Source organism: Rhipicephalus sanguineus, chromosome 6, assembly GCF_013339695.2.
Source record: "Rhipicephalus sanguineus isolate Rsan-2018 chromosome 6, BIME_Rsan_1.4, whole genome shotgun sequence".
In the NCBI taxonomy this organism is placed as follows: domain Eukaryota; kingdom Metazoa; phylum Arthropoda; class Arachnida; order Ixodida; family Ixodidae; genus Rhipicephalus; species Rhipicephalus sanguineus.
Window position 1 is genome coordinate 136,110,968 of NC_051181.1, and position 15,968 is coordinate 136,126,935.

The following is a 15,968-nucleotide window of genomic DNA, read 5'->3' on the forward strand; positions in this document are numbered from 1 at the left end:
GTCTATGTCGCGTCAAGGATGACGCTTGGGTCCTCGCTGTTGCCAACACCTTGTTCAAGGAACTCGTTAATCGAACCAACTTTAGCAGCTACGGGTCCTGAGGAGGTCGCGAAGCCAAATGCTGATTCTCAGACCCGGTTGGTAGTCGACGAATTTCCGAGCGATCGTACGCATAGGAACAGCGCAAACTCTTCTGGGATCTCATTACCTGACGAGGATGGCCCTCCTGTTTTTCCCGAATCCGCGTACGGGGATGGTATTTCACCGGAATACCCGTGGCCTTCCGAGTTCCGCAACCTGACGACCAGGAGACGTCAGATGAACGTCACTCTGAGCTTCTGGTTGCCTCAACTGCCCACGGTAGGCAATCGGAGGATTGTCATCCGCGGGATGCTTCAGGATTCGGCTCATAGAGAGGATCGACATTCGCGGGGAAGAAATGACGGCTGAAATTATGTGATTCAGGGGGACTTTGACGGCTGTTATTTCTTTTTCTTGTACTGCGAAAGATGTCGAACTTGAAGCCACGCATGTGTTCATTCGAGTTTTGTTTTGCGGAACACGCTTTGTCTCTCTATCTTTTTCTTCACTATACTATAACGCGATCGCATGAATTACAAGAAGGCTCTTTGCCGTCTTTCTAGATATGCGTGTGTATTGAAGTTTAGTTCGAGCGTTACGCAGCAGTTGTTGTTTCTAGAGCCTCCGTGTGTGTTTTAGATTGTCGTTTGCTCACCTCGTTAACGAGCTGTATGACAACGGTATTAGAGGGTCGGTCGCCTTTACTCTAAGAGCACCCACTCAAGTTTCATACCCCTATGATATATAAAACGTTGCTTCTACGAACACCGGAGTTCGTCTGTCTTCATTATTGTTCTTACATTTGCTTTCTGACAACTCTACATTGCGACGCACGGCGAGCCTATAATCTATATAAAGGAATAATTAAAACTAAACGTTCGTCTAATGTGCGCACGTCAGAAATTCTGGACTTGCGATGTTAACGATGCGAGAGCTGATAGTGCGATCACTTGAAAATCGGCCGTGAGTAGCGTCGACAGGCCATCGGCTCCTGCAAAAACGGAAAATGTCACATTTGTAAATTTGTGCTTTGATATGGTATTTCAGCACTTTGGTTTTCCCGTACAATTAATACAATGATAACGTAAACACCCAAGCTTCCTTACGTTGAAATTTTTACGTTGAAATAGGAGGCGTTTTCCACTTTGTCTGCCAGGTAAGGAAATCGTTGATTTCCCTGTTCAAAAGCACCGGCATACGATGCAAGTGTGTGCCGTTATCGGGGTTGGTTAGTCGCGTGCCATTAAGGGCTGCTATTCGCTTCAGAACTGAAAGAATGAACGTAACAGTGCTCAATTCAAAATAAACTGCTATATCGTTTGCCTTCGGAGTCATAGACTGAATGCCGGTCGCACAAGATTCTGGATACCGATGTCCTACTTGGCGCGTGATGTGGCACTTGGCTAACACAACGAAACATTAAGCATAATTTAGCCAATACCCGCCGACATTAGCCCTCACTTAACGAACATCACCAACACCAGCATGGATGGTATGGTTACTTGCAGCGGCAACTGTAGGGTCGTACTGTCTGCACCAACTCTATGGTAACGTTCGAGGCTACGGCTACCGTACTATTTTGCTTTCTTTATGCCGTAGTACAGCATCGAGTTACATACCTACACAGGACACCATTTATTGCTATGAACCGCAACGCGTTACTTCACGGACGCACAGATGTCCTAAGATGTTAGCATTAGAGTGGTTACGCATTAAGAGAAATCTGAGGCGACCCTAATCCTTGATCTAAGTCTCTGGTAGTGGCACTTGCATGATGGCATTCGTGTTGTCTGATGTATTCCTTGGGTTAACATTTTGTTTCATCGTGCTGCCGAAGCAGATCTCGGAGGCCACGTAGAGAGAAACGCGTGATGGATATCTGCTCCTCCTGGTGCCGCAACAATTCGAGCTGCTCACAAGAGGAAACCGCCTGCTCCTTCAATGAAGCTATTCCGTTCATTTTCATTAATTATCCTAACAGTTAACTGGACCTTATCTTAAGTACGCTTATGCTCTCATATCATATGTATTCAATATAACTCTTAACTTGAACCAGAAAAACGTCAGTTTCGTGCCAGTTTTATATTTTAGAAGATGATATTCGGAAAACCGGAAGTGTTCGGCCGGAAGTGCTTGGAAGCGAAGCAAGAGTGTCACTCGTGGCTCGTGCCACCGAAAAATAATGTTACTCTCACCAGTAACAGTGACGGCGACTAAGTTGCTCACTGCCTCGCCGCAGCTGTTCCAAGCACGGCATTGGTAGTTTCCCGAGTCGGAACGATCCAATCGCGTCCTAGTGAAGGGAACCGAAGCGGTCGGGACACTAGGCGCTTGGCTGATGCTGAAGAGGCGGCCATTGAGGTGCCAGCTAACTTCCATAGCCGGGGGGTTGGCGTTAACTTCGCATTCCATGAAGAGGTCTTCTCCGGAGTCGATTTTCGTGGCGTTGACCGTCAGTCGAAGCGATGGCTTGTCTGCAATTCCCCAAAACAAGATTGAATAAAGGAACTGAGGTTCTCGTGTATGAGCAGCAGATAATAAGGGCGAGGTTTTCTTTGTACGAATTCGACATCACAAATAGGAATTCAAGTTAGAATATTTTTGCCGACGCCATTTCGGGGTACTTCTCGGATTACAGAATAACTGATGAAAAGGATGCGTGTTCACAACAGGTAGAATTGGTGCATGCACACACCTGACATGCGGCCGACGTCTAGAAGGAGGTAACGTTTCAGTTTAAATAGCCAAAGGAAAGTGTTGTCGCAACCCTCTCCTGCCGCACGCCTAAAAAGCCCCTGCTCCTCGCAGGCATATGGTAACAAGTCGAACAAAGTCTAGTTATGACGTTCCTATCTTTCCTTCCGCCCACTGCCCTTTCTCCCTCTCTCTCTCTCTGCGTGGTTTTTCAAATGACTAATGTGAGTTTTAGATATTTCAGCAATCCGAAGTACGCTTCACAAAATCATTTCTTACTCCGCTCCTCTTAGTAAACATTTTTTTTTTCATTACTTCTCTCGTGCTAAGCAGCACGCCGCTTCGAACATGACCAGGACAAACACTCCGCCTTTATTGCACAAGTGTACTGTTCTTATCAACTCTGCACGGTGACTCGAATTTTATTGCTACCTTCAAGGTTAAGTGTATGCAAACGTTAGCAAACATTGTCTCCCAGTCATAATGCGGGCGAAGTCTGAGATCGCGGAAGTGAAGAGACAACATGATAAAAGAAAGTAGGCGTGCAGACACTGGACACAAAAGAAACGGACACATCGCTCATTACGCGATGACTTCATCTCTTATTCCCAGTATGTACGGTCACACATTGATCCCCGACATAAGGTCGCCGTTCCTTCTTGTAGGACTTCCACTTTCCATAACGCATTTCTTCCTAGGACTTGTGAGGACTGGAACCACCCTCCTGCTCTCATTGCAGACATCACCGGTCATCAACGTTTCCGGACCACTTTAACTAACAGCAGCTAATTGGTTTAGCCTAGGTTTTTGTTGTTGGTCTTTATCTTTACCTCTATTGTATTCGTGTTTGATACCACACGGCTCTGTTATGCTTCAGCACTGAGGGTACAATGAATGAATGAATGAATGAATGAATGAATGAATGAATGAATGAATGAATGAATGAATGAATGAATGTATGAATGAATGAATGAATGGAGATGTCCGAATCTGCAGGCCAACTTTCTTTTATGATGAATTCATACCAACATGCTCAACTTTCTCTCGTTGTAATCTTCATGTAGAGACAACAGCGACAATCTCACAGTGAACGTCGACGACGAAGCTGGCGTTCAGCCGGTCTTCGGTGACTGGATGAGCGACGACACACGTGATCGTCTTGCCTCGGTCCTTGGCGGACACCGTCAACGTCAGCACACTGGTGGCAACATCGGTATCCTCTTGTACGTGGGTGAATGTGGCGTCCTGAGGACCTTCGCCACCGACGTACCACGTGACCAGGGGAGCGGGTCTCGAACCCAGTACCTCGCACTCCACGCTGGCAGGTACGCCATCCTTGAACGGCCGAGCCCTGATACGCACTGATGATGCAGGCGCTGCAACGCAGAAGGTGTGTCGGTTACAGGGGCTGAGGCTTTAAACTTAGCATACAAGTAGGCCAAGCTCAAGAGACACCTGCAATTCTGAAGCACGCAGATGCACAAGAAGTACGCTCTAAAAAGAAAAAAAAACGAGTCCCTTTACATCTTGTTAGTCCTGACTTGTCGCATCAACTCCCTTTAAAGATATACGTTAACTCTCTTTCGGAGATCAGTATACGGTCTTTTGGATAGTCTTGGGAGGCGCCATTCTCCAAAAGATGGTTAACGTGTATTGTTGAAGAGATAAAAAATTCGTAAACAGGCGTTGTGCTGGAGCCGATGTTTCGACCAGTGTATTTGTCTTCTTCACGGCTGCAACTGCTTTCTCTGAACTGCAAGGCGGCAACTGCAGCCTTAAGAAGACAAGTTTGCTTGTCGAAATGTCTCCAGCACACTCTCTATTTACGAATTTTTCATCACGAGCTCCCATCTTTCCCTGACTCCTGCCCTTTATCGTTAAAGAGAGTTATACTATATGTGACAAGTCGGGACTGAGCAAAATAGTAACAGTTACTTTTTTTAGAATGTAGTAAGTGATGTTTTAATCCAATGTCTGCATTTTTAAAGCTGCAAGCACTACATGTGCTTTGAGCGATGTCCCAACGCCCCACCAATTGTTGAAAAACGCACTGGAAAAGTTTCTAACGCTTCAACGCTCTCAAACGCTCTCAACCGTACAGAAATATCTAATCCCGTAGCCCGAAAGCAATACCCACAGTACTTCAACAACGTGTATTCTGCAGGTGCTCTGTCGTGTCTTTATCTATCGTACCCTGCCTTCAGCTTGCCATGGATATCAATAGAAGCGCGTCATATTTCCGTAAAGTGTGAGTAAGCTATAGCGGAAATAAGCAACTGTATTTGAACAAAGACTTCATCTAATATTCTACGTATCTTGTAAAAAACAACACTTTGCTACTCGTTTTCGCACATGGAATTATGTTTCTCCTATGGCTGACACCCTCAAGTTTAAGGAGCAAATCCGAATCGTATGTGTCGAGAAATGTAATTGTCTTACTGGCCGACTTTTCATTGCTAGTAAAAATGATGATATCTGTAAAAGACGACACGAAAAATGCAATAAATTCTTGTACCCATGACCGCGAAATTCTTCTCTCAGCTGCTTCTGTATATACCAGATGGTCCGAATCATCACAGTGTGTTTAACTCATTGTATATGTAGGTGAAGCTCACTGTAGCGCGAAGCAAATATGTATAGCAGCAAAGGTATGGGCGTTAGCAATAGGTCCACAGAACACATTTAATGTTGTAAAGGTGCGCACAGCAAGGGAAATTTAGAGTGCTGTATTTTGGGCTAGTTGGTATAGCATACTTTATTTTTGGACGTGCTTGAGAGACAAGTACATAATGAGGCAAACAGAAAACCACAAGCGGAAGCGCTCTAGCAACTCTTGGTACAGCGCTTACGTTTATGGTGTTCTGTGGTCTTCACTGTGTTCTGCACAATATTATTGAGAACTAACAGACAATAATGCCAAGGATTGTCTGTTTGTTTTCATTATTATTATTTTTAACAAAAAATGCGAGCCCTTAAAAGTCATCTTCTTTCCTTCATTCATAGCGAGGGTCTCGTTCTGGCAGACTTGATGCCTTCAGGTAGCATGCGAGGGATTATTGTTCAGCTGCCAGCTCTTAAATTGATCACGTGCTACTTGACGCCAACAGGCAGAAAAAGAGTGTTCCACACTCGCCGCCTTGGCTGCCATCGGCGCTGACTAACACTCCTAGGTTTAAATGTACATATATATCCAATAATCCGGACGGGAGGATGACCGCCGCCGTAGCTCAGTGGTATAGCGTCGGACGCGTTATTCGAAGGTCGCAGGTTCGGTCCTTGCCGACGGCAAGTTGTCTTTTCGTCCACTTTACTTTCTTCACATTTATGTCCCAATTAATACAAATAACATCCACTATACTTTCCTTGGCATTATTGTCTGTTAGTTCTCATTAATATTTTGTCTAACAAAGAAGAACTAGCCCTTAAAAGTCATCTTCTTTCCTTCATTGACTGTGTTCTTGTCTTTCAAGCGCGTCCAAAAATACAGTATGAAATTTCGAGCTCTGAAAGAGGCCCTGGAACACTTTTCTAAGTAATCGTCTAATGGTTTCATGAAAAGAGCTTATTATCTCATGAATCGACTGCCGTAAAAATTTTTAGACTTCGTCAAGTACGAGCGGAGTTACAGGGATTTCGCTTGCTCTCTCCTTTTTCTTTCCAGGCCGCGTGCTGCGCTGTAATGTTTGGCTGGCGTGTTCTCAGAAGCCTCGACTACTGATCGGCAGCGTTTTCTGACCCTGATGAAAAAAGTGTTGCAGGGCCCCGTTAAGTGCGGTTGCAGTCGAATGGTTCACTACCGCAGTAGTGCTCTTCGCACCTTGATTATGGCGCTACCCTTTTTATTGTAACGATGAACACCAATAAATCATTATGTTTCTCTTTATCCACATAGGGCATCGTTATGAACAAGAGAGATCGACTCACTCCAGAGATCCAGCTTAACTGAGGTGTTCAGCGTGGCCCCAAGAGCGTTGGTGGCGACGCATGTGATATGGGTGTCACGGTCCCTCCGGGACAGGTTATGCCTCGCGAGTTTCAACTGTGAGAACATGCCATTGGCCTGCCGATGGCCCTTGCCGAGGGTTGGAGCTGAATTCCAATACCAGGTCAGCCGGAAGTCTGCAAAAAAAGAGTTCGGCGTACACGTGAACCATAAAGGGCGTCGATAACATGAAATACATGCGCGCAGTAGCTTGAGGGTAACCAGGGTATAGCAAAGAGAGGAAGATGTACGAACTTCTTGATTAAAAGGATCGTTAGGAGGGCTGGTCTTTAAACTGTCTTGAAAGTGTAACAGCGCCCACAGGCCGGGACAGAGTAAAGGAAAACAGGACGGAGCACTGTGTCCTGATTTTTTGTTTCTCACTCTGTCCCTGTCTGTGCGCGCTGTAACACTTTCAAGAGTCTTGAACTACTCATCCCGCTTACACTGCTACAGTCTCTTCAAGCACGGTTAAAATCACATTGTAAAGACTAACCAAAACATCATGCATTGCTTAAAAAACTTCTTTCATGAATGCTGACACGGTCTTTCTGTTTTTATCCTCTGTGGTCGTAATATAGTATTTCGTTTATCCTGGGGTTTCCCCATAAAATGTTGTAATACGTCGGTTTAGGTTGTCTCGTACCGTAACTACGCTGTTGTGCTTATGTCTATTTTGTTCTTGCAGCCCAGCCTAGCCGCCAAGGCTATGGGTCCAAACAGTATTGTCTATTGTGTGTATGCAATGTATCAAATAAAACTGAAAAAAAAAATGCTTTGATACATGCGAAATTCCCTCAAAGGTAAATTTTCTGCTGAAATGTTTCTGAATTCAACAAGGGCTTCCTTGTAAATGTACCCCGCCACCTTCTTTTTCGCGTTAACGACACTTATTTCTCACTAAATCGCTTATTACAGAGGGCAGGCGTAAGCGAACAAAGTGGAGCAAATAGTGTTGCTAGATGTTCACCAATGTTGGCTTCGCAGGTCAGCATCAATGAGTCACCCTCCATGTAAGGCCCTGCTACGCCGTGGACTTCCTCTCCTTTCTCGTCAAATATGCTTGGCTGGTTAGTGGAACCTGAAAGTAACATAAGCGCGCTAATCACCATTTTCAATAAAACAAATAATGTTGGTGATATCCTTGGCTAGAAGCTGTTTTGCATGGTCCCAAAACCATAGTCTAAAATGAATGCTCGTACAATAACGGAAAGTGCAGCTCTCCTAGAGCGGGGAGAACGTATTCTAAACCTTTCTCTTCTAAATTTCATGATTGCTTCGTTTGGCTGCGATTGTTCTCACTACGTCACTTGGAAATTAACAATCGCCTGTCCCCCCCTTTATATCGTGGGCGGGGCGGGGGGGGGGAAGGGGTGGCGGTGCTGAAGGTTTACGCACAGTGACTACAGCTGACTGCATACGGTACAGGACGCGAACGCGAACATAACGTACTCTGTGAGCTAAACACGGGTATGAACGTGATGTCATGCATTCAGCGTAGGTCTGTGCACACATAAAAGATATGCCACTTAGGTACGGATGCGGTGTTCGTTTCACGTCCTACTCGACTACCCACCTCTGGAGCCAAGATGGAACGTGATGGAGAACTTCCAGAATGCTCTAACGTTATAACAATTTTGAGCATCAATGTAAGTAGTGTAGAGCCGATTGGTCTCCTACATTTCGGCATATGCATTTACATATCGGAACACGATGTTAACGACAATGCACATTTTGTTAACTCATGTAGAACTGATCATGAAAATAAACATTTCATCAAAACGAATATCTATTAAAATAAAACATGCCGATAACTGCTTTACTTAGGCCACATGTGCACAAGCCGATGCAGGCAATATTTTTGTTACACTGCAGTTAACTAAATCAAGCAAGAAGGAGCGCCGTTTTCGTTATTAACTGAAGAATAATAAGTCTTATGCATTCCTCGCGCGATGTTTATGAACCTTAGAAGAACAGTAGATTGAGCGAGTTATGAATTTATGTTTAGAAAAAAAACGGCGTGCTCACATAGGTGCAGTAAAAGGGGGGCGGTCAACACCATCATGACGGTTGTATTGTATTGTCTGTTTGTGTTCGCGAAAGTAGAGCTAATGGCCATGTGTAAGCTTGCGCTTATATATGTTTAGAGCTTAGAATTTTCTTGAAAGCCACGGTAGACACTTGAGTTATACGTACGGGTCGGCTACATCACGTATAGGCCGGCAACTCTCAACAAAGAGGTTCAGCTTTCCTGCTGAACCTGCATGCTGATAATCGATGCGCATGCTCCTAACCAAGTGCAGATAGCGCAGGATAATGTGATCGGCCCGATAGCGATAACGGTGGAAACACCCAACGAAAATTGTCGCGAAGGCGCGTGATCGGAATATCCAGTGCAGTTCACGGCATTGGTTATGCGCTTTACTGAAGTTTATGGGGCACTGCAATTAGGTGGGAAGCCAGATACTTTTCTGGTCGATAAGGACATTTGAATCGGCTGCGAAAGCGATACTGCACGTCCTACAACTGTACTACGGCTAATTAGATCATCGCTGGCTCGTACACACCACCTACGACAAGCAAAGAAGTGGCTAACGTCCTGGAAGCGCCGTCCTTGAAGGTCGCCTTGCAAACATAAGTCCCTTGGTCCCGCGGCTTCAGCTTCGTCATAGTCAGCGCCGGACTGTCTTCGTGGCCGCCGCGGAAGAACGCTCTGCCCTGCCAGTCGGGGCGTGGACGATGCTGATGGGTGGCCTTGCGGTGAGTGTTCTGTAAGCGCCACAGGTGGTCGTCGGTTAGTTAATATTCACCTGTTGAGAGCACTGTCAACGTTGCTATATCTGTTTCAACGACAGGATAGTGGTAGGCTTTGAACGAAGCGAGAAAAGGCACAGAATCGTATTCTATTTCATGGAAGCTATTATAGGCTTTTCCTAATGTGGTTCTAGCACTGGTCATTTAAATAAGTATGCGCAAATTTCGCGTTCTTTAGACCCTGATGACAGCGTCAAATATATATTCAAATTAATCTTTTCATAGACACTTTGGAAACGTCAGATGATGATGATGAAGCACCGCTGTTTAATTTGGGCGGCAACCGCTAGAAGACTATATATATATATATATATATATATATATATATATATTCATACAGCTTCGGCTTCTGTTGGTGTAATGCAGTGTCGTCTCTGTTTACCTTACCCCCCCCCCCCTCCCAAATCTTTCAAACATGTTTCGCTTATATGAACCTCTGACCACTCGATGCTGCCATCCACTTGTAAACCTGGGCCTCTGAAAGATGTGTCCCATTTCACTGGCCTCGTTGGTCGAATGCCTTGGAATTACAGTACTATGTGTAATAAGCCGAGCGAACCTGCTGACGATATTGGGGACAGAAGAAACGTACGCCCTGGTCGCTCCCAATAGGCTAAGTGCAAGGAAATTACTCCTGATAAAAAGGACAGGAAAAAAGATAGATTCTTTTGTATCTCTTTTTTGTATGTGTTTCTTTCTATTTCTTTCTTTCTCTTTCTCTCTCTATTTCTCTTTCTTCCTTTTCTTTCTCTCTCTCTCTCTCTATGTCTTTCTTGTTTTTATATTTTTGTGTCTTTATTCCCTTTACTCCTTCCTCTTTCTTTCTATCGCTTTTTTTAGCTCTCTCTCTCTCCTCCTTTCTCTCTTTATGTCTCTCGATTTTCTACCTCTTTCATTTTATATTTTTCTTACACCCTCTCTTTTTCACGTGTTCGTTTTCGTTTGACACTTGCACCTGCTGTACACGGTAGTGGGGCTTTCCCAATTCCTGTGGCCCATACCCACCTGAGAGTTTCGCAGGACGGAGCACAAGTTATAGATAGCTTAAACATCTTCACTGTAAAGAGAATGAAGAGAGCGCGTGCCGGTCCATGATAGATAGATAGATAGATAGATAGATAGATAGATAGATAGATAGATAGATAGATAGATAGATAGATAGATAGATAGATAGATAGATAGATAGATAGATAGATAGATAGATAGATAGATAGATAGATAGATAGATAGATAGATAGATAGATAGATAGATAGATAGATAGATAGATAGATAGATAGATAGATAGATAGATAGATAGATAGATAGATAGATAGATAGATAGATAGATAGATAGATAGATAGATAGATAGATAGATAGATAGATAGATAGATAGATAGATAGATAAAAAACTTAATTTAGGTCCTGAAAGAATCCACCCCCGCTTTATATGGGGAGGATCGCGGGCCGCTTCTACCTAAGGACCCCGCCCAACGTCGCGTCGTGGGCCTTCTCGACAGCCTTGATTTGTTGTAGTAGGACCGGGCTCTTTATCATTGAATAAAATTGATCTTCAGGTAATTCTTGATGCCTTCCCTGTAAAGAGGGCACCTCCAGAGCATATGTCTAAAATCACTGCGATCTCGACAGTCCGGAAAAAGTGCCGAAATGTCTGAGTAATGACTAATTTAAGAGAACGGAAATCTGGGCGAGTTTGTAAGAATGCATCATAGAGCAGGTAGCGCAAAAAGAAAAAAAATGTACGTTGACACAAGCTAGGAACATAAACACGAGACGAGCGCTATCTCGGTGGCAGCCGTTAGAAGCGCTCGTCTCGTGTTTATGTTCCTATAGCTTGTGTCAACGTATTTTTTTGCGCCACCTGCTCTATAATAACTATTCATGGAAAGGCTGGGGTATGTCCCCGTCTGAAGCATGCCAAGAGAGATTGTCTGTGGCCTAGACAACTTTTCGTGCGGGACTGGGAAAGACCTACGGCCCAATTGATAGTGTTTTGTGGTCGCAATGTCCTTAAAATGGAGGTGGGGGCTGATTCCTCCGCCGGAGCCGCGTACATCCCGGCGCGGTAAGTGACGATAACTTTTATACGACGGAGCACAAGTTACCGACAGCTTAAACTTCGCTGTTAAAAGGCTTTACGTGAATAGCGCGAACTAATTAGGACAGCAAAGCCAGCCGTAAGTAGAGTTTTGTTCATAGCTCGTAGAGGCAAAATTAGCCCAATTTTCAACCCTACTCAAAGTTTTGTTCAACAAGCGAATATAGTGCGATGTTGCCTTTTGCGTACCTTCGTTCTTTCGGCCATTGTTCAAGAGTCATTCGTTCTGACTACAATCTCACGTACAAGCAAGCAGTACGAAACTAGCACGACATTAATAGACGAAGCAATTGGAGCAGAAAGCGCACTACCTTTTCCTCTTTTTGTCATTTGCGATCTTTTCCAGTTGACGTGATCGGAGTACTCGATGATACTGAACACTACTTAGTACAGAGACAAACATTACAGCTGCGCTAAATTAACTAGGCCTGGAAACTCCGAATATTTTGCTTCGGCCGAGTTTTGCGCCTGTTTCACTGTTCTTGAGGTGGGCGGACAAGTCTGGTCGCTTAGCAACTAATTATAAGGTAATGTAGCATTGTAGTTATCGATTTGACGCTATATTACTTGGAAAAGCGCACACGCGCCATCGAAGTTGTAGCCGCTGCGACTGACAGAAAAAAAATTTACTAGCGTTCGAACCTACGCCAGGGAAGATCATAAAAGCGAGAGTACGAAGCAGTTAAAAATTGCTAAGCCTCGAGGCGGTTCATATTTCCTTATTAAACTTCGAAGCTTGCGTAGGCGTACCAAGCGCGGCAAGTCGGGCGGGTTGTTAAAAGTTGCACAGTGAGTTAATGAAACGCGCTGGACAAGTGAAAGACGATACACGGGACAGGAGCTGAACTTCGAACCGACATTTATTCAGATAACGCGCATGCAATATATGCCTATCGAAGCCCAGATATTTCCCATACTGGTTACCTCAACGGACTAAAACCGTACAACTCTATCACTTTTTTGCAGACGCTGAAAAGCGCAGGCGCACACGTGAAATCAATTAATAAACAGTAAAATGAATAATATTAATATATGGGGTTTCACGTGCAGAAACTACGATATGATTATGAGGCACGCCGTAGTGGTGTGCTCCGGAAATTTCGACCATCTGGTGTTCTTCAACCTGTACGGACATCGCACAGTAGACGGGCCTCTAGCATTACGCCTCCATCGAAGTGCGACTGCCACGACCGCGATCGAACCCCAGTAATAATATTAACAAACAGCAAAGAACATAACAGCCCTACTGGCATCAGTCAAAAATAGCTGCTTGGTAGTTTCGTCGAGTGTTATGGAAGGCTTATTTCGTTGTCAAGCAGGTGCACCGACGGTTGGCTCACAGAGTCCCGATTACTTAGAGGTTTTCAACAAGCAGCTGCGTTTCTTGGGTGCAAAACTCACCTCAAAATGCGTCCAGTCCTCGTGAGGCAGCACCTGGTATTCGTATATGGGTCCCTTGTCGTCTTCCTTGAACCACTGTATAAGCACTACGTGTTTGTCTTTAGTCGACGGACAGTGCATCGTGGCTCGTTGTTCCTCCGTTACGACGATCTTCGAAGTACCTGTTAATTCGTGCGTGGATCGTACATAACGGGTGAACTGTAAATCGATTGCTTGTTTTTCAGGTGTTATTTCACGCTATTGGGTCTCCGCAGTTTCAATGTTCCTCGAGCAGGTTTCTTTGTATCGCATCGTAAGATTCGTGCTCGCTTGTCTGGTCACTTGGCGATTCGAATAACGAAGCGGACATCAGATTCCGTAAATCAGGGGTCTCAAACACGCGGCATGGCCTGCACATGACTGACTTCGCCCCAAATGTTTTAAATTATCTTAATAAGTGTGTTCATGAGCTACGCAGACGTGAGTGATCTCTAGCAATTCTTTTTCGTGAGGTACCCCGTGCGGTCACTATGTATATACAGTGAAACATAAAGGAAAAAAAAACTATATTTCAGAATCGGAGTCCAGATTTTCTTATTACGGTGATTGGTATCGATATGTTTGTCGAATCTTGACGACAAATCCTCTTCACAAATGACCCATATAAGAGATGTGGGAACCAACCTTCTGTGTTCCGGCTCTTGCAGGACTAAATTTCGTGACTGCGGCCCGCTACCTGAGGGGAGCTGGAGACACTTGCCATGAATCGTCAGGGGTTAAACGTTGTCCTACTTTCGGACAGAGATATTCAAATTAGACAACAGTTCCTGCCACCTACTGATATTGTTTTTATCCGTACCCTCGACGTCTAGCAGATTCTGCAAGTGTGTGCATTATATACCAAAAAATACCGTTCACCCACCCTTTCATAGATTCCGCGTATAGTCGACGCACTTAGAATGTATTAGCTTTCAACATTCCTAAAACGCTTGCCGGTGACCGGAAAACAAGGATTTCCGTGCTCAATGTTTGAACAAACATTCGCATGTTTGTTTCATCTTGGATCACTCTGTACCTATGTTTATTTGAATGCTGTCATGCGTGGGCAGTAGGCTGCCACACATCCGAAGACACATAAGAGGATTTACGGCAACGAATCCTTATGACAGATACCGAGGCGAAACTAACGACAGTCAAGTATCAAGTTGCAGCCATTTACGTTTTCTTCTGCTTTCAAAACAAACTTTTGCCAAATCGCATCTTACATCCATCATTCTTCACCTTCTTGTGGGACAGCAATATCTAGATTCTCGAATGTGAAATTTACCTAATGACGAACGCTCCTTACCTTCTCGCTCTCTGTGTTGCCGCTTGCTTGCAGCGTCGCATGCGCTGAAGATTCCACGCGAGAGCAAAAGCAAGATCCACAACATCGCGCAACTCGCAGCTGCCATTCTAACTTCCGCTAGGCTTGTCATTCATGCGTGTAGCGGCCACTCTGGAGTGCGGAATGACGATCATTTCCCACCAGTGACTCCGACGTCATCATCGGAAGACGGCAATATTTAGTCGCGTCACAAATCACGTGTTGCACACGTCACACTAACGTTTCGCCCGTGCGAATTTTCAGTACTAGAAACGCGGGGAGAAAGGGAATAGCCATAGCCCCGAGGCCCGGAGTTCGTTAAAAAGTTATCAAACTTTCTCGAAATTATTGGGCCACGCCTACGATTCTAGTTTTCGAGCGTTGCCGGGCGGCTTGTAAATAAAGGTTCCAGGCGTATCGAAATGCGATGCGTAGCAGTGTGCAAGCGGTTCTCCTGGTTTTCCGACACGCCCCATTCAAATCGACCGCAGGTGCACCGCAAATTGGCCTCAGCCTTCCACCCTGCTGTACGGTCGCCGCGAGTTATAACTGAGCTCACTTCCTTCTTGAAGTTGCCATTATTTGCCATTTTTGCTGCGTCTGCCTCGCGAACTTTCAAAACGCAGTCGCCAGCGAGAGCACGCGGTATCAATCCCTGCGCTATTACAACGCGGCAGCGTCGATTCCTGAACTTCGTTGTAGGTTATGCGTCGTTCTGAGCAGTTTTACTACAGCGTGAGTGTAGCTTCATACACGCTGCAGGGTCGGAAGAATGTAATCCCAGCTTCCACTGTCGTTGAACAAGGAATTTGCTTGAATAAAGCCACGTCTACAGTTTTAAATAGCGATTAGAATTTCAGCAAAACCTTCACCGGAGAGAACATTTTTTTTTGTTCATAATCAGATAAAATAACTTTACTTAGTGCCCTGCGAATTGGTGGGAATGAGCCTGGATGCACGCCTAGGCTTCGGCCAAGGGTTGCTAGCCCTTGACGGCTTCCTCGGCTCGCTGGATGGCCCAGAGTTGGCGCTCCAGGTCCGAGCTGAGACTCCCGGCGTACGCGGAGGCTCTCGCTACTGGAGGCTGCGTCACGGTTATTATTTATTATGCCTGGACATCTTCATAGAATATGCTATCGGGTGGCTCTAGAGTCGCAATGTCTGCACTTGTCTGTCGTGGATAAATCTGGGTGTATTATGCGCATGAGAGTTGGATTCCGGTAGGATCGAGTTTGTAACTACCGTCATTCGACATCCTGTATCTTGCTTAATTTCGGGTGAGAAGGTGGGAATGTATGCCTCTGCAATCTATGGTGTACTGTAAGTTCGTGAAACGTGGTCATTCTATCTTCCCACTCCCACTCGTCAGTATTTCCTGAGGCGGGACTAACTGAGGCTCAGTCTGTAATCCCTCGAGCCATGCGGTGGGCCACCTCATTACTACCGTCTGATAGTGTGTGAGCGGGTGTCCAGATGAGATGGTCACTTTTTTCTTGATTATTACCGAGTTTTAGGATTCTTATAGGGCCTCTGGGGAGATTCGACCGTTTGCGA

At 45.1% G+C, this 15,968-nt stretch overlaps 2 protein-coding genes across 4 annotated transcripts in view; one reads left to right on the top strand and one right to left on the bottom strand.

Moving 5' to 3' along the window:
- The window catches only part of LOC119396502 (homeobox protein slou-like), a 346,344-nt gene that overhangs the window by 46,161 nt on the left and 284,215 nt on the right, over positions 1-15,968 (top strand). The window lies entirely within an intron of this gene.
- Positions 833-14,559, bottom strand: LOC119396503 (cell adhesion molecule 1). Its single transcript, XM_037663754.2, has 8 exons — positions 14,397-14,559; positions 13,070-13,230; positions 9,328-9,526; positions 7,728-7,838; positions 6,700-6,894; positions 3,861-4,151; positions 2,277-2,555; positions 833-1,072 (listed from the first exon to the last, which is right to left on the bottom strand). The coding sequence occupies exons 1-8, from the start codon at positions 14,524-14,526 to the stop codon at positions 978-980; spliced, it is 1,461 nt and encodes a 486-aa protein (XP_037519682.1). The 5' UTR covers positions 14,527-14,559; the 3' UTR covers positions 833-977.

Excerpts from the sequence above, each read along its gene's own strand:
- LOC119396503 (XM_037663754.2), bottom strand. The coding sequence starts at position 14,526 with ATGACAAGCCTAGCGGAAGTTAGAATGGCAGCTGCGAGTTGCGCGATG. Across the intron at positions 13,231-14,396 it reads GCAACACAGAGAGCGAGAAG|GTACTTCGAAGATCGTCGTA; the intron begins GTAAGGAGCGTT and ends ACGAATTAACAG. Across the intron at positions 6,895-7,727 it reads GACCTGCGAAGCCAACATTG|ACTTCCGGCTGACCTGGTAT; the intron begins GTGAACATCTAG and ends CTTTTTTTGCAG.